The 18,004-nt window shown below is 34.0% G+C and overlaps 3 protein-coding genes across 15 annotated transcripts in view; 1 reads left to right on the forward strand and 2 right to left on the reverse strand.

Moving 5' to 3' along the window:
- Nucleotide 1: 1 nt before the first annotated feature.
- Nucleotides 2–10,788, reverse strand: LOC144840719 (non-homologous end-joining factor 1-like). Of its 3 annotated transcripts, none has more exons than XM_078696713.1 (8): nucleotides 10,694–10,788; nucleotides 2,351–2,569; nucleotides 1,841–2,068; nucleotides 1,513–1,651; nucleotides 1,078–1,139; nucleotides 796–904; nucleotides 389–510; nucleotides 2–302 (listed from the first exon to the last, which is right to left on the reverse strand). In XM_078696713.1, the coding sequence occupies exons 2-8, from the start codon at nucleotides 2,543–2,545 to the stop codon at nucleotides 207–209; spliced, it is 951 nt and encodes a 316-aa protein (XP_078552839.1). In that variant the 5' UTR covers nucleotides 2,546–2,569; nucleotides 10,694–10,788; the 3' UTR covers nucleotides 2–206. The 3 variants fall into 3 exon arrangements, with proteins under 3 accessions (XP_078552839.1, XP_078552823.1, XP_078552830.1); XM_078696697.1 differs by having other exon boundaries at nucleotides 1,513–1,653; nucleotides 1,840–2,068; nucleotides 2,351–2,568; nucleotides 10,687–10,788; XM_078696704.1 differs by lacking the exon at nucleotides 10,694–10,788 and adding an exon at nucleotides 10,574–10,594 and having other exon boundaries at nucleotides 1,513–1,653; nucleotides 1,840–2,068; nucleotides 2,351–2,568.
- A 23-nt stretch (nucleotides 10,789–10,811) lies between these two features.
- Nucleotides 10,812–18,004, forward strand: part of LOC144840711 (zinc phosphodiesterase ELAC protein 1-like) — a 37,691-nt gene continuing 30,498 nt past the window's right edge. For both annotated transcript variants that reach the window (XR_013611949.1, XM_078696684.1), the window contains exons 1-9: nucleotides 10,812–11,050; nucleotides 11,312–11,427; nucleotides 11,719–11,916; nucleotides 12,331–12,425; nucleotides 12,676–12,771; nucleotides 12,853–13,001; nucleotides 13,316–13,447; nucleotides 13,947–14,038; nucleotides 14,554–14,698. Coding sequence is in view for 1 of the 2 variants with exons in the window: in XM_078696684.1 (XP_078552810.1) it covers nucleotides 10,972–11,050; nucleotides 11,312–11,427; nucleotides 11,719–11,916; nucleotides 12,331–12,425; nucleotides 12,676–12,771; nucleotides 12,853–13,001; nucleotides 13,316–13,447; nucleotides 13,947–14,038; nucleotides 14,554–14,673 (1,077 nt within the window). In the remaining variant the exon portion in view is untranslated. The remainder of the gene's footprint in view (nucleotides 11,051–11,311; nucleotides 11,428–11,718; nucleotides 11,917–12,330; nucleotides 12,426–12,675; nucleotides 12,772–12,852; nucleotides 13,002–13,315; nucleotides 13,448–13,946; nucleotides 14,039–14,553; nucleotides 14,699–18,004) is intronic.
- Nucleotides 15,015–18,004, reverse strand: part of LOC144840670 (uncharacterized) — a 40,046-nt gene continuing 37,056 nt past the window's right edge. For all 10 annotated transcript variants that reach the window (XM_078696645.1, XM_078696594.1, XM_078696619.1 and 7 more), the window contains one exon: nucleotides 15,015–17,723. In XM_078696645.1, the coding sequence (XP_078552771.1) occupies nucleotides 17,637–17,723 (87 nt within the window). In that variant the 3' untranslated portion in view covers nucleotides 15,015–17,636. The remainder of the gene's footprint in view (nucleotides 17,724–18,004) is intronic.

Here is an 18,004-nt window from a genome sequence, read left to right on the forward strand (position 1 = left end):
ATTTCTCAGAAAGAAATCACTTCATTGTTTATATTGATACTGGTATATTATTGTGATACAGTATTAAAAATAATAATTGTATTCAAATTTGTATACACATTTTCCAATGTTTTAAGCTTTTCCAAAAGATTTTTTACAATTTACTACACATTTTTAAAGCTTTTAGCTAAATGTTGCTATTAAAGTTTTATAAACTTGGTTTCACATCAAAAGATTTTCTTCTTTTTCTTCTTGCTTTCTAGCCTTGTTCTTTCTTCATTTAGTTTTCTTTCAAGAGCTTGCCGTCTCAACATTTCTGTGTCCTGAGATAAAACAAAATGCATTATAAATAGTAGGAGAGTTTTTAAGAAAGATTGCAACCGTTGATGATAATTTGGAGAACTCTTACTTTAGCTGGTGATCCATCTGGTGACAAGTTCTTTATTGGAGATTGATGTGGTGTCAGTGATTTTGTTGGAGAACTTGCTGGTGTCCCAGAAGCACTTGATCCATCAAACATTTCTGCATCTCCTTGACAAGAAAATGTTCAATATATTTATATTTTCACAAATGTTAATTAAATTACAAGTGTATGTTTACTTTGCACAATTATTAGGAATAGAAATGATAGAAGTCTACAGACTACAGTTTCTAATGTTTTCTAACCTACAATAATTTAAACTTTATATGCTTTGGTTTTAGTAGATTCCACAGTCAAATCTATGCTGAAAGTATAAACTAAGTGATAAAAGGTATATACACTGTAAAATAGCATTTATTTTTTGCTTCATTTAGTACCCATCTTTTCATACATACCTTGATTCATACTTTGCCTCAACTGTTTTATTTGTATCTTTTTATACAGTTCTCCGGAGGTACCTGAAAAAGCTGCGATGCCACAGGTTGAAATGTGCTTCTCAAAGGCCTGCAAAAAAAGTTACTGTACAATCAACATAGACAACTTATTGGACTAATAAATATTCCGTATTCTGAAAACTATTATACTGTATCTGTAAAATTTTGAATAAGTACTACCAGGGGAAGAGTGAAATTGTTCAATCTTCCCTGCTACTACAAACTTGCATTAATCAATCTAACCTTTGATGTGTTCATGTCCTGCCTAAAGGTTTCATCATTAAATTGTGATGTTTGTAAATATTCTGCAAGAAAACAAGTGTGTACAAGTAGATTGAGTGTTCTCCCGAAATAAATTGACTCTCAACAGGAACTGAAATATGATGTATGGATGGGGATATATTTTGCCAATTTTATTGATAAAATGCAATATATTTTACTCTTTTGTATTTAATAGTAGATCTTGTATCAACTTTCTAGGATTTGGTAACTCATCTGATTTCTATGTTGGAAGAACACTGTTATTTGTGAGTAACTTTGGTCATCTCACATCATAGAACTGGTACAATCATAGAGATATTAATATCTCTGGTACAGTACAATGTACAAACTATTATTCTATTGGACAAATCACAGAGATATTATAGTGAACTATTAGTACTACCAAAATGATCTTACTTCTTGAAACTTTTCCCCCTGCCATTTTATAATCTTCTATTTCTGCATCTTTCTTGGAAAGCAGCTTTGTTAATTCTGATTCTCTTCTGCTCATTTCACTGACCATCGTCAAAAGAGGAGTCACTAAATGGCTGCATAACTAATGAAAAGAATGTGATTTTTAAGGTTTATGTTCAATGTTGAAATCAAAGTGAAATATTTGATGGATCATTTTTAGACCACTTTTAAGTCCTTATCTGAAAAGACTGTGCCTGTGGCTAGATTAGCATTGTAGTAGCATTAGTAGTAGTTTAGAGTGTGTGGCACAAATTGTGAATTGATGACATACCTGTTGACTATCACCCTCTTTGAGTTTAAATTGCCATATAAATGGAACACCACCAATCAACTGACTGGTCCAATGTATTGTCAACTTTGACCTCTTTTCTGCTTGCCCATTCTCTTGGTTTAGGTACTCCATTTTTAAATCAACCAAGGCTTCGGATGAGGAACTTATATTATCTTCAATATGCTGAAGAAGTGTTGCCATAGGTGCTTCTATATTTGGATTTAGATCCTAAGGGAAATAAAAAAAAGATTTTAAAACATCTGAATCTGAACATCAATGGTAAAAAATTATACCAAATATACTATACAACACTGGAGGTGGTATATGGTAGTGTATGAACGTTGTACTTCTTTCTTGTTTGGAAGGGCTATTTAGAGAGTTAGGGTCAGCAGCGGCTGGAGTAATTGGTGGCCAAAGTCATTTGTATTCCTTGAAGTAAGACTAAAGCTACATCAGGAAATCTTTGACAAATTAATTAAACATTTTTTAATTAATGTGACATGATTTCACCTTGACATTATTTGAAAATATTTCAGTTGTGCAATTTTCAAACCACATTTGCTTGAAGTCAAATATTGCAATTTGGTAGGATGAATGTGTAAACAGCTTTTTGACTAAAACCGATGTTCCACCAATCTTCCATGGTTGCCATGTTTGTTCCGTCAGTGAAGGCTCCAAACCCTGCTCTATTTCAGAAACTGACATTGAAAGTAATGACCAGAAGAAATCCTTTAAAAAGAATAAAAAGAAAATAAAGAATTGAATGAATGAATTAAATCCTGCACACAACAAATTAAATTGGTTTTTGAAAAGCTAAAAAAATCTTTTTTTAGGAAAATTTTCAGACATATTATTATAATAGTTACAGTATTCTAAGCATAAATTATAGATGGTAATGGTTTTGAACACAGTGTCGATTGATCTTTGGAAAATGTTGTTGATCGTCACGGCATCTCCAACCTTGAGAGGAGAATCTTACACCTGTGCTTTTTTATAAAACTAAATGAACTAAATGTTAAAGTTAATGGAAATGGCTATATCTGCACAATCAACCATGCATGTTTTGTAATTTATTATTTCTATCATCATGGTTGACTGTTCGTAGTGCCGGGTGTGTAAAGTATATATAGACCTAGTCGAACATTCCGATAGAAAACAAATTACTTTAACCCTGTGCCTAGTTAGTAATAGTAGTTCAGTCAGCTAGCCCTTAACTCTAATAGCTAGGTCTAGCTATATTAGGCTATAGGTAGCAAACCGTCCATGCCTACTACACTACAGTACCAGAAGCCTACCAGCATGGAGTTACTCCATCCATGCTATACCACTCCAGTCACTAGACTAGTGTAACGGTTGTATTTTAGTGTATCCGTTACTATGTCATATAGTCTCAGCGGCAGGATTTCACACAGTCACAAAATGTACCAACAGCAAATATGGTTTATGGTCAGATACAGTTTTATTTAAATATGCAATGTAATACAGTCTGTTCTGGCTATATTACATACGTTTTCTTCTCTCTATTCTATGTTTTATTCTACCAAGCTCTTTTCCTTCTCTCCTCTCTTCTTACCAGTACATCCATATTTTAAGGTACGGTCCTAATTAATATGCATGTACTGGGAGGGGACTATTTAGTAAAGGGAACATTCCTTGATGATGAGGAAACAGTAATTGATTAAGGATGTGGGTTATAGGATAGTGAACAAAGAGTACCTAGGGATAGGAAGAAACCACTAGGAATGTTAATAGATGGAGTAGGGAGAAATAGTGAAAAAGGGTTGTTGACCTGATGGTCAGAGTGTTACATTATTCCCTCTCTACCAAAGAAGTGTCCCACTTCGTATATTTAAAATAAAACATAATTGTAATATAAAAGAAATTAAGTAATTAAGTAAATGTGAAAATTATTAAAACTGTAAGCTAATTAAATTAAAAAAAACAAAATCAAGTAATATCAAGTAAAGGGAATGAACTATCATTCCAAAATCAAAATATAATGATGATAATACATTACTACTTCTACTAGTAATTAAAAATAAACAAGTAATGAAAATTCGTCATCACATGCAATATATTACGTAAGTATACGGAATATAACAAAATATAAAATATTATAAGTTTTAAAACATGCAATTAATTAAAATAAGTTTATGCAAAAGTGAACCATCATTGAGAATAGAAAGTATAGATTGAAAAACACAAGTGAAGGAGAGTAAAAAGAATGGTGATATAGTATACATCGTAACATGTTTTCAAATATTTGTATAACGTTGTCGGCAAGTACGGCGGAGTTAGTACACAAGGTAATAATTAAGCAAACAAATTTTAACAAGAGGAAAAAATTACCAAATATAGAACAAAACATACATGTAATTAATAAAATCCAAAACGTTTATTTCCGTTCGTCGCCGGTTGTTTAAAACCCATAAACGCGAAAGTTAAGATCAGGTACGATCTAATTTCGGAATAAACAGTTCTATGGATAATAAATCTAACGTCACAAGAACAATGACAAATTTTGACTATCGATGTGGCTATTCGAATTTGCCTGGTCGCAGGTCATTTAATCCCTAGATAAATATATATCATGTTCAGGAACGACACTAAATGGAACTTAATCGAGTGCCAATAGTCGGCATGATGATCAGAACACAATGAAGTGTATAATCTAATCAAGACACCATAACATAAATCACAAAGTAAAAGACAAAATAATATTAAACTCAAGAAAAAGTGATTGCTTAACACATACCGTAGTCGGAGTAAATTAAAAAAATAGAATTAATGATCGGCATTGAACAAGTAAATCTCTCACATTTACTCCGTTCTCGGCAGTGAGTAAATCTGGTAAACAAGGTTATAAATTCTAAAAAACTAAATGTACTATATTATGATATTTACAATGAGATTTAAACAAAAATCCATTTAACGAAAAAAAAATATTTGAAAACAAACTTCTTCACAAAGTTAAATTTTAAGCCTATTAAGGAAATTGCAAATTAAAGTAAAAACTTTAAAAACAACAGAATGACAAGTCGATCATGTTGAATTAATTGTCATACCTAGCAGGAGGGTTTATTTTTCGGCCATACCTTGTTCTGACGGATTGTTCGACAAAGGGTTTCAGTCTGTCGTGATGTATGCGTCGGGATAAGGGTTTAAGGGTGTTCGAATTTTGGAGTAGATACGTTCTGCCTCCCTCATCTACTTTACTTATGAGGTAGGGTCCAATCCAATTCGGTGTTAACTTCTTTCTAGAATTTGCTGGGTCATCTAGCCAAACTTTTTCGCCAACATTGTAAGGGGTAAAACGTGCGGCTAAATCATATGTTGATTTCTGTCTCTCTTTTTGTCGTAAAGTATTGTCTAGGGCCATTTGGTGTGCATCTTGTATTCGCTTAGCGAGATCGTCAACATATACCGACTGCGAGTGATGAGCTATAGGGGTTTCACCAACTGAGGGGATATGTTGGGGTAAGCGGACATTTCGTCCATGGACTAGAAAGAAAGGGCTAAAACCAGTTGTGTTATGCGGTATTGAATTATATGAAAGTTCCACTGAACTAAGCAGTGTGTCCCAATTGGAACCACTCTCATAAAGTTGTTTAGCAAGTTCTTCTTTCATAGTTTTGTTAAAACGTTCAACCATTCCATCGGATTGGGGATGATAGGGGGTAGTACGGGTTTTTGTGATACCTAAGTATTTACAAATTTCCTGAAATAAAATTGATTCAAATTGGGGGCCTTGGTCTGTATGAATGACTTCTGGAATTCCATGACGTTTAATAAAATCATCACATAAATGGTGGGATATAGTCTCTGCTTTTTGATCATGCATTGCATAAAGGGAAACATATTTGGTAAAATAATCAGCAATAACAAGAACATACCTATTTCCTTTATCAGTTAACGGTAGTTCCGTAATATCAGCAGCAACCACTTGAAATGGATGAGTTGCTGTAATAGTACCTAAAGGGGCACGGCGTTTTGGAACACTTTTACGGCGAGATTGGCAGGGGATACATTCTTTACAAAAGTTATCAATATCAGTCGTCATCCCTGGCCAAAAACAATAACGTCTAAGGGATTGCAATGTTTTATCATAACCATAATGACCAGAAAATTTAGTGCCATGATAATGTTGGAGTACCTCCAGACGTAAACTTGTTGGTATCACAGTTTGTAGGTAGGATATATTCATAGAGTCTGTCTGTTCTCGAACAAGTGTATCATCTACTATTTTAAGGTGGTTAAATTCTTTTACAAATTTATTAATTTCTAAATTCACTTTAGATTTTTGGGGTTCTATGCCCATTTCAACACAGTGTTTCAATTGACTGATAGTAGGATCGTCATTTTGATGTTTAGTTACATTCATGTGTGCTATTGAAGGATCCTGTAAATCAATGGAGAGGATAGAAGTTAAGGGTTTATTATCATTTGTGGGACGTCTAGATAAGGCGTCGGCATTCCGATGCTTTGAACCAGATTTATGTTCTATTTTCCAATCAAATGTATCGAGTTCCAGGGACCATCGACATCGGCGTCCAATAATGTCCGTGTCCAGTGATAATGATTTAAAATTTAGTAATGGTTTATGGTCGGTGATAACCGTGAAGGGTACATCACGTAAATAATGACGGAAATGTCGGACACTCCAAACAATAGCAAACAACTCACGGTCGTAGGTAGACCAACGCCGTTCAGATGAACTTAAAGTGTGACTGGCATATGCAATTACTTTTTCGAGACCATCATGCACTTGTGATAACACAGATCCGATCGCAAAGTCGGAAGCATCCGTGAAAAGAATAAATGGTTTGTTAAAGTCAGGGTAAGCAATGATTGGCGGACTTAATAGTTTCTGTTTCAAGGTTTCAAAGGCGGAAGTACACTCATCTGTCCAATCAAAAGGGGTAAATTTCTTAGTCAACTGTTGGACGGGATAGATGATTGTCGAAAAATCTTTAATAAAGCGACGATAATATGAACAAAGACCAATGAAACCACGTACTTGTTTAACATTTGTTGGGATGGGCCAATTTCGAACTTTGTCAAGATTCGTTGGATCAGGCTTTATGCCATGTTGGGATATAATGTGACCTAAATATTTAACTTGCTCCTGGAAAAAATTACATTTGTCTGGCCTTAGTTTCAAACCAGCTTGATTAAGACGTGCAAAAACCTCATGTAGGTTTGATAATTTTTCTTCAAATGTTTTGCCAAAAATAATCAAATCATCTAGGTATACCATAACTTTTTTCCACAGAAGACCATTAAGCACATTTTGCATTAGTCTCTGGAACGTAGAAGGGGCATTAGTTAAGCCCATGGGCATGACTTTAAATTGATAAAGGCCATCACCTGTGGTGAACGCTGTTTTTGCCTTATCGGTGGGGTCCATTGCTACCTGCCAGTATCCAGAAGATAAATCAAGCGTAGTAAAATATTTGTTCCCTGCTAGGGCGTCTAGCATATCCTCAATTCTGGGTAGGGGGTGGCAGTCTTTAATAGTGTGGGTATTGAGTTTTCGATAGTCTACACAAAAACGGTAAGACTTATCTTTTTTCTTTACCATTACGACAGGGGAGCACCAAGGACTATTGCTAGGTTCAATAACGCCTTTTTTCAAAAGGTCTTGAATTTGAGAATTAATTTCGTCCCTAATTTTTGGTGAAGTACGATATGCTTTCTGTCGAATTGGTTTAACATTATCTGTATCAATAGAATGGGATATTATGTCGGTGTGGCCAAAATCGGTTTTATCCTTACTGAAAATATCGGGAAATTGATTAAATAAATGGCCTACAGCAGTCGACTGGTCCTGGGTTAAATCACTAGGTAATACACATGGATTAATTGTTGTATTAGGGGCCTTATGAATATTAGGTTCTTGAGAAACAGTATGGTCAACGTCATCTACAAATGCATTTGTGCAAATAAACTCTAATGGAGAATTATCGCAATTGGTACCTGCTGTTGGTTGAATAATAGAAAATAATTTATTACAGAAATCAATTTTGACTGAATATTTGTCTAGAAAATCGAGACCTATAATGAAAGACCTAACAACATTCTTAGCTACCAAAAATAATTGGGTATAAGCAACATTATTAATGAAAAATGGAATTTCAACCGTTCCTACAATATCTAAAGGAGAACCATTGACTGACCGTGTTAAATACCTACTATTACTAGTACGAGTAAGGGTATGCTCAGCATGAAGATGAGTTAGGAAGAAATTATAATTTACTATTGAGACCTGAGCACCTGTATCTATTAAAGCATTAACAATCTGGTTGGATACAAAAATGGGAATTTCGGATTTATTGTTTAATCGAACTTGGAGCCTCTGATGATCAATATAAGAATGGGTAATAACATTCTGAGCTGAGAATTGCTCCTTCTTCCCAGCTCTTCCTAGTTTTCCGGTTGATTTGAGAAGGAGACACGCCTATTAGTATGAGGGCTATTACTACCTGAACGATTATGAGGGGAATTTTCACGATTATGTCGTGGGTAAGGGCTTCCAGATCGCCGAGGGGTGCGGTAGTGAGGAGATTGGGAGCGATTGGAATTATGATATCGGGGTGATTGAGATCTATTATTGTAGTAGTGTTGTGGACCAGGGCTGTATGACCTGGTATTCCGTTGGTCATAACGGTAGGGGCTTGGACTACTACGACGATCATGAGACCTACGATTATAATCACGGTAATGATGATACGGACTTGGGCTGCGTCGGTCGTGCCAACGGGGGCTGTTTGCATATTCGGGAAATCTACTTCTACTAGGTCTATCTATATCTATAGTTAATAATTTATTGACAGCATCTTTTAGAGCCATGACCTCTTGACGAAGGTCGTCTGTCTGAACCATATGAACAGGGGCTGAGGATTGTGATGATGGACCATAAAATTGAGTGGCCTCTTTTGAATATTCTACATTTTGGGCCACGCGCAAGGCTTGTGTAATGTTTGTTACACCATGCTCATGGCATTTTTGACGCAACTCTGTATCCAAACCAGCAATGAAACGTCTGAAGATTTCGCCATCTTGCGCAACCTGACCATAAGTCGGGAAGACCTCGCGTACCAACCGAGCAATGTCGGCGGCATAAACTTGTAAAGACTCCCCAATTCGTCTTGGTCGGGACGTGAGAGATGATCGGAATGCCAGGTGTTTTAGTGAATCTTGGTCAAAGGTTTTAATTAATTCAGCTTGCGCTAATTGAAAGTTAGTTTTGATTCTGTGGGGCAAATTATCCCAAAATGTGAATGCAGCTCCCGATAAACGTGAAGGTAAAATACGAGCCTTTTCGGCTGGGGTCGTTGCAGGATTTGCTGCATCGAGAGCTACCTCAAGGCGCCGGCACCATACCGAAAAATCTTCGGTGCCATTACCCAGGAAAAAAGGGGGTAAATCAACTTTATATGGAACGGTGTGGGAATTTTGAGAAGCGGCGTGACTTCTATGTAACGGGGACGGAAGGGTTATCGAGGGGGATGATGGGGTAATCGGGCTGGTATCTGTACCAGGTATCAGACTGTGTGTGGAAATTGGGGTATTAACAGCCGTATTTCCCGAACGTAAAAACATGTTACAATATTATTATATCTATATCTATAATATATCACCCGAAGAAAGAGGAGGTCATAGAAAAGAACTAGAAATGATGGATCACTTACCACTTCGTTAATATTGTGTTCAAATCAAGTTGAATATACTATGGGCTAACGTCCAAAATAATGTTCAAAAATAAATCAGCCAAGCCATCCACAAACAAAATGTTTATAAAAATTAAATCTGCGACTCAAAAGTATTAAACAAATTTTATAAGTATCAAAGTTTGTATAAAGCGTTCAAAATAAAAAATGTCAAAAGAAAGTTAAACAAAAGGTCGCAAAAACAGTTAATGATCAAAAATAAAAATCCATCTTCTTTTCGGTCTTCTTTCTTCGTCTCTTGGCCTCGGTGTTTTCTCTTCTGTCTTCCGTTTTCTATTTCTGGGGTTGGTCCGGCAATATTGTTTCATCCAATAATCTTCTTTTCTTCTTCTTTTGCTCTTCTTTGTCTGTGTTCATTCATCCATCAGCATCTGCTGCTTCACAAACTCTGCAAATTAACTCCAAATCTGATCCATGTTTTATCTTCTTTTTTTTTTCTTCTTTTTTCTGTTTGTTTTATTGGCTTCTGTGGGTCCAAATTGGTGTGGGAACCAGTTGTAACGGTTGTATTTTAGTGTATCCGTTACTATGTCATATAGTCTCAGCGGCAGGATTTCACACAGTCACAAAATGTACCAACAGCAAATATGGTTTATGGTCAGATACAGTTTTATTTAAATATGCAATGTAATACAGTCTGTTCTGGCTATATTACATACGTTTTCTTCTCTCTATTCTATGTTTTATTCTACCAAGCTCTTTTCCTTCTCTCCTCTCTTCTTACCAGTACATCCATATTTTAAGGTACGGTCCTAATTAATATGCATGTACTGGGAGGGGACTATTTAGTAAAGGGAACATTCCTTGATGATGAGGAAACAGTAATTGATTAAGGATGTGGGTTATAGGATAGTGAACAAAGAGTACCTAGGGATAGGAAGAAACCACTAGGAATGTTAATAGATGGAGTAGGGAGAAATAGTGAAAAAGGGTTGTTGACCTGATGGTCAGAGTGTTACACTAGTACTAGGCTAGAGAGTTGATACTAGCCTAGTTGGCATACCTTCCCAGTTTCAACATTTAGCTAGTAAGGTAGGCCTTTATTTATAGATAAATGTGTTTAATAACAGTAAATACAAACATAGTTATATTTCAATTTTTCTGCAATATACTGACCTAAAACAGTAATCAAAAAAAGTAGGCTAAGTACAAACTATTGTTTGGTTTTTTCCCTGACTGTCGCCCTCTCTCAATTTAACGTTATATTATTGTCAAAATCACTCATGCATTAAATAGGATCTTCCGGCGTAAACTTCCGGCGTTTATCCGTGACCCCTGTCCTTTCGCTCATGAGATCACGTTTACACGATGACTTCGTGGACTCAAGTCGAGCTAGCTGCTACCCTCCCTACCCCTTCTTGAAAGAAGGTTACTGGCACGTTTTGTGTTTGGAAACAGAAAATGGACATCACCTTTCTTGGAACTGGTTCCGCTTATCCTTCCCCAAATAGATGTGCATCATCTTTAATATTTAGAAATGGTGAGGAAAGATGAAATGTTTATATAATATGTTGTTAGGGCCTCTCCTTCCTAGCCTAGCCTAGTCTGAATGTTGTTTTAAGCCAACTAGCTAGGCCTATACTAGCCTAGAGTAGGTCCCAGAGTATCTAGGCCAAGCAAGGCTAGACTGGCCCAATTTATTAATTAAATTATTGTCTAGGAATGACTCGTCCATTATTAATTGTGTTGTGGTTGAGGTTCACATATTAAATATTAAAAAAACATTTTTTTTATTTTCCAGATGGAGAATGTTGGATGTTTGACTGTGGAGAAGGCACACAAATACAACTGCAGCGAAGCATTATACGTGCTGGAAGGATTACGAAAGTGTTTATAACCCATCTGCATGGTGACCATGTAAGAAACAATGTACTATAGTAAAACAGTGATGTAGCCACGAGAAATAAAGTGGGCCGGTTTTCGCAAGAAACAATCTCTGTTCAAGCCACTGGGTTGTCAAAGGCATCTGTGAAAAAGTGGTCAGGTTGAAACTTTACCAACCGTACTGGTGGCTATGGCTCTGCAAAGGACCAAGAGCAATGTGTTTAATGCTTTAGATAGACATATTATATTTTAATTGATTATATTAAATGTAATAATACTGTTATACATAAAATTTGATTGATCTGTCTGATTTTACTTACACAGTTATATGGTCTTCCTGGATTTCTGAATACAATCAGCTTTGGAACAATTGAAGAACGTGATCCGATTGAGCTATATGGACCAACAGGACTGCGAAGATACGTCAGGACGAGCATGGATGTATCACGATCTCAATTGAACTACCCGCTTATCATTAACGAGTTACAGATTACTGATGACATGTTACCCGAAGACTGGACAGTAAGTGATTACATCAATTGATCTTTATCATGCACTTTTACAGAAGAGATTTAGTTTCATATTAGTGAATTTCATTTATATAAATCTCCTTTGGATTATTTCTGCCTATCCAAATTCTCTCTGAGAAGAGCACTACACCTCATAACATTCATTGAACATCCTTTTAATTGGGAGCAACCTAGCACACCACCACCATCATTGAACTGGACAGTGAATGGGTTGTTTATCCATGTAAGCAGAGCAACACTTGATTCAACACAATTTCTGGTTTTTGTGCCCAGTCTGGGCAAAGTATCCCTGGTAATCATTAATGATTTCAACAACATAAGATCATATGTTATTAAGTGTTGGTACTTTTCTTACCTCAACATTCTTAAAAATAATCTAAGATTTGTGTCTTTTTAATTTTTTAAGGATTGGCAGTCTAATTATGAGAGCACGGAACCTCAGCATCCATCGGAACAACCTGGACGGACAATCACAAAAGATGAAAATGGAATATGGAATATGTAATTTTATATCCATACAATATATGGTATTCTTGTAATTTCTTGGTTAGATTCTTATGAGATATTACTTAATTGTTAAATGATCTAAATCTATCACTAGAAGTACCTTTTATATTATCCAGTGGAATGTGTATGCCCCATATATAGTAGGGCTGGGCTGCCTGTCCCACTTTGTACTGTAGCAGGGAAGTGGTATATCCCTACCAGTCGTCAGAGTTAAAAGCTGTTATGCTATAATTTATTTTTGCAGTTTTGAAAGTGAAACTTTTATAGTACAAGCAGCCCCACTAAAGCACCGAGTTCCAACGTTTGGATATGTAGTTCGAGAAAAAGACCAGCCTGGAAGGTACTTGTTATGCTCTTTTTTTGTTTTTTTTTAAATATATGTTTTGGTATTGATAATGATAAATAACTTTTATTTTGTTAGTCTCAATGCGAAACATCTAAAAGATCTAGGTGTTCCCGCCGGACCACTATATGGCAAATTAAAGAAAGGCGAGTCAATCACTACTCCAGATGGGACTGTTGTGAGACCAGAAGATGCAGTAGGTCCTCCTAAACGAGGCAGAAAAATTGGTAAATATAAAAGAATCCACCACCTCAGCCCCACCATGGTTTGGGCTGATGTAGTAACATTTTGGAATAGGTCCCCGGAAATCTGATTTTAAATTTTTTCATACTGTCCACTGGCCAATGTTAAGTAAAACTTCAGCGCATCACAGAGTTCACTTTTATAACACACATGCACATGATTTTTACTTTACTTACTTTTTACAATTATTACTTTCGAAACTTTAGCCACACATATCAATGGCGTTTGGCAATGGGATTTTGATTTGAAATAGTCATTTATTTTCATACTAACCGGCTACATGCCTTTTTTTTTTTAGCATTTCTTTGGGATACCCATGATGCTTCTTTAGCAGCCCCACTACTTCAGGATGTTGACGTTATGGTGCATGAAGCCACTATGGAGAATGAGATGAAGGAGAAATGTGTTTTAAATGGTCACTCAACTCCTGGTAAAGAAATATAATGCAATAGGCTTCTAATATGGGTATAATTATCTGGACCTAAGCCACAAATGTATTCATCATCTTGTGCCATCTATAGATAAATATGTAACCATGCTGTAAACAAAATACAGTGTTAGTATTGTTGATGAATATGCCATATCCCTCCAGTGTATAGACATTCTGTTTTTTAAAATTAAGATTACGTATACCCTTAAATTTGGGTTTTCCCCCCAGTTGTTGTCTTGTATTGTCCCTGTTCATGTGTCCTATATTTTGTTTCTTTGGACCATGTACTTTTTGTACTAATTGTACTGTGGTTTGTTTAGGCTGGCCCAACTCAAGATTTTTATCTTCTCTGGCATCTGCCAACTTCCTTTAATTGATTCCTCTCTATTTTCAGTCATTTTAAAATGTATTCTTAATTTGTTATTTGTTTTATATTTATATGATGTTAAAAGAAGAACATAAATGTTGAAAAAAAAAAACATTTTTGCTTTTTTTTCAGAGATGGCTGGTGAATTTGCACGCAGTGTTTGTGCTAAAAAACTAATTATAACACACTTCAGTCAACGTTACAAGACATCGTCAGATAATGAGGTGAGCTTTATATGTCATCATCATTATAACGTATCATAACAACTAAATCCCATCAATATTATCAATATTTTTCTTCTTCTGTATACGTTTATGCTTGTTTTCACTCTAAGTAGATCTGTAATGCACTATAGTGGGTATAAAATGTAAACAAACAACCGGAAGAAGCGTTCATAGTCAAATTATCCAAATCAATATCCCACATTGCCTTTTATAGAATACCTAATCCAACGACGTCTCACACCCGACAATGTTTTGATTTGATACCCACTATCTAGTCACCTGACTAGTCAGATTCGCATCACCGATTGCGACTATACTCTTTTATAATATCTCTCTGATAATTTATCTTCTCTTCACCAGAAGTGTGCCCTAGCATTTTTGGTTGGACCCATATCATATGATACAATATAACTCAATGATATGTGAAGGTTACAGTTTAAAAAAAATTGAATATTTTTTATATCATGTTATACAATTTAGTAATTTTTATTGTGAGTCTGTTCTTGTTATTTTAGGAAGATGAACCAACAACAACAAAATTATTGCTGCAAGCCAAAGAAGCTTTCCAAAGTGACAATGTAGTAGCAGCAGCAGATTTACTGACAGTGTCTATACCTACCCTGAGTCTGAGGTGATGAAGCCAAGGCTTGTTTGAACCAGGTTGGTATAAAATAAAGCCATAAACCATTGATTACATTACAGTATATATATATATATATATACAGTATAAAGAAAAAAATGAAAAAAAAATAAACCTCTACTAAGGGGCCAATACTGTTCTGTTAATTATAGGGTTTATTTTCAGCATTAAAAACATGTTTAAAGTCTCCTCATTTTACCAGTGGAAAAGTCAGTTTCTCAGGATTTCCTCCAATTAAAGATGTCCCCTGAATCTGAATATGCCGTTAATGGGTTTACTATAGATTTCTCCCTTTATAGATAAGATTACACATAAAATAACAAGTATTGTCTCATATTTCTGTCAACACATTTATTAACTAGAAACTTGCATACCATAACACCACATAATTCCAATAATATGTACAAAAAGCTGCCAAAAACAAACAAAAGATAATCTGCTTGAGACACAAAAACTGTATACTGTTTAAGTTTTTAAAAAAGTTGGATTTTTAGTGGCAAGATTTTGTGGAACATTTGTGGTAGATTAGAATGAAATATCAGGGACAATTTTTCCTGGTATACCGACAAATCAATAATAGCATTTGAAAAATTGATCTTGCTAAACAAAATAAGATAGTCTCTCTTCAAACCTGAATAAATCAGTGTTTATAAATTCTTATACAGTACAGGTAGTTATTTAAAACTCATAAGGAATAATAGAATAAAATCATTGTAAAAAATGTTTATAGTTTATCAATTGTATTCAATAGAATACATTGTTATAAGGTGATGTAAATTAAACTTTTGTTCTATAAGTAAAGATTATAGTATCGTAATTGGGCCTGGTATGTGGTTCAAATAGGACCTTTCAAAACACTATCTAGTGAATACATTACACTATTTTTACATTGATTAAAATCATAATTAAATTTAGTTACAATATACACATTATTTCTCTTAATAAGCTTTTTACTTAATATATATTACCAACACATATAATTACTAATAGTTTAAAGCAATGTTTCTGTGTAAACAAATTATGTTTATTTTTTATATTAATTACACATAATTAGAATAAAATTTATGAGTTTATTATTTTTCTTTAAATTAATTTTCACACAGCACATATTGTGTTTGAGTTCCAAACAGCACAACAAAAATTGTCTGTAGTTCCACTTTTTTTATACATAATTAGCCAAGCACATAAAGATAATACATACAACATATTAATTTATATTTATAATTTTCATCTTTCAAATTTGATATTATATCATTTTCTTTGTACTTTGAACAAATCTAAAAATATCCTAAATTTTGCCAAATCGAATACAAAAAAATGTCATTATATTAATGTTCCACATTTTAATACTTATAATATTAACAATATACATAAATTTACAACCAATCTTATGAAATTCATTTATAAATTAATATCTGCAACATTTAATAATGAATTCTTAAAGCATAAACATCAAAGAAATATACAGTTTGTATCTCATGTAAAATACATTGCCACAATTTGAAACTATGCTTTTTTTACCATTTTTTTAGTCTTACTTTGGGTCCTACACTAGGTAGCACTATTCGTATACATTTCCTAGATATTAACAGTGGGATGATTAGAATTACGTTAAGAGTTGGAAGTCACTGAACAAATAAATTAAACTTGTGTAATGTCATTTAAAAATCTATATGCATTTTTCCTTTTATTGTACTGTTTGTAGAAAATAACATGATTCATAAACATTATCATATTTGTAATAAGCAGAAAAGAGTTTTGTCACCCTGTTTTTTAATTTTTTACTTATCAAAGAGAAGCAGTTAATTGTTTCAAACCTATAGCTGACCACAAACATTTAAACTAAAGGTCGATTATATTCAACAAATAAAATTCTCTATTGAATTTTATTATTTTAATAATATTTACTTGATACAATATTTACTGCAATATATTATTTACTGCTCAAAGGTAACTAAATATCACATTTCTTTTTTTGATTAAGGTTTTTTTTTCAATATTAACGTTAAACATAACAATAATCTTCTCTAATACAGTATCCGAAAGTTGTTCTTGCTACATATAACTTGCTAGGCTTGGCTTCATACAAGTAATGTACATTTTCTGCTACGTAACTTTATGATAAAGTCAAGCATGCAAAATATAGGTATATTGTGTTATTTTGATGATTGTGAATATGATTTAAGTACATTTTAGCCTGATTAATTTACTCGTACAAAAATTGTAAAATGATCATTATTGCTAGTAAAGTAAGGTTTACATCAATACACCATTGAATTAAAGTAAAAGTTCAGAATGTCTCAATGAATTACAGACAGCTTTCCTGGTATTAGAAGACAATTGTAGCATAACTGCCAAAACGTTTTAGGATATTCTCAACCACTTGGTGTACTGCAAGCCTTATTTTACTAGTGTTTATCCAAATCTTTAAACATAATTGTTATAAATACCGTGTCTTTTTTTTGTCCTTCAATTTTATTTGTAGCTCAAAATATGAGTTAAATTTTGTCCGTATAAAATCTGAATACAAAAATACTTGTTAATGATCCTCTCTTTGTGTACAACTAACTTTCCAGAAGTAGGTGTTCAAGTGTGTGGACTTAACCAAGATAGTATAGCCTATACATATTGTTAGGATTCAATTTTAAAATGTACAATTATATATGATACTTATTACATTTCATGGTACCGTCCATGCATGTTACATAATGGATATTTGTGGCATGTACACTCTGATGTTTTTAGGGCTTTAGTTGTGCTGCTACATAATGGATAATTGTGGCATTTAATTGCAAGGTATTACTGTTCTTTTACCAATAATTTAATATCAATTTTGAATAACTTTTATTTACTTATTTCGTTCCAGTTCAAAAATCTGTAAATATTGTGCTAATAGTCGATACGTTGAACTACTGTATAAATGTTTTTTGATGATTATTGATTTCAGAGATCATGTTCTCATTCTTCTTCACCTTCAACGAGTACCATTCCACAATCTGTCCTTGGGGTTGCTGTTTCTTTGAAGTTCAATTTCTCATCCAATATCTACAAATATAATATAATAACTCAATTGTCAAGAAATATCAAAAATTATGTGTAATTATATTTGAATAAAAGTTAAGACATAATATTTTGACCCCTGGGGATCCTTAAGCAGTTAGACAAGCAGGTATGATACTTAAGCTTGTTTGTAAAGAGGTGCAATATGTTTTAACACTAAGGCCAAGCATAGAGATATTATAGTGGGCCAAGACATAATAAAGGGACTCATTGTTGGGTCCAGAAGGGGTGGTTCTACTATTTTGTATTTACAAAACAGTAAAATC

Source organism: Antedon bifida, chromosome 1 (genome assembly GCF_963402885.1).
Source record: "Antedon bifida chromosome 1, ecAntBifi1.1, whole genome shotgun sequence".
NCBI lineage: Eukaryota > Metazoa > Echinodermata > Crinoidea > Comatulida > Antedonidae > Antedon > Antedon bifida.

Bases quoted from the DNA above. Each gene is read 5' to 3' on its own strand.
- LOC144840719 (XM_078696697.1), bottom strand. From the start codon at position 2,545: ATGTCAGTTTCTGAAATAGAGCAGGGTTTGGAGCCTTCACTGACGGAA. The intron at 1,140-1,512 runs GTAAGATCATTT...GTTTTCTTGCAG, and splicing joins AGGGGGAAAAGTTTCAAGAA to AATATTTACAAACATCACAA. The intron at 511-795 runs GTATGTATGAAA...TTTCTTGTCAAG, and splicing joins GAGGCAAAGTATGAATCAAG to GAGATGCAGAAATGTTTGAT.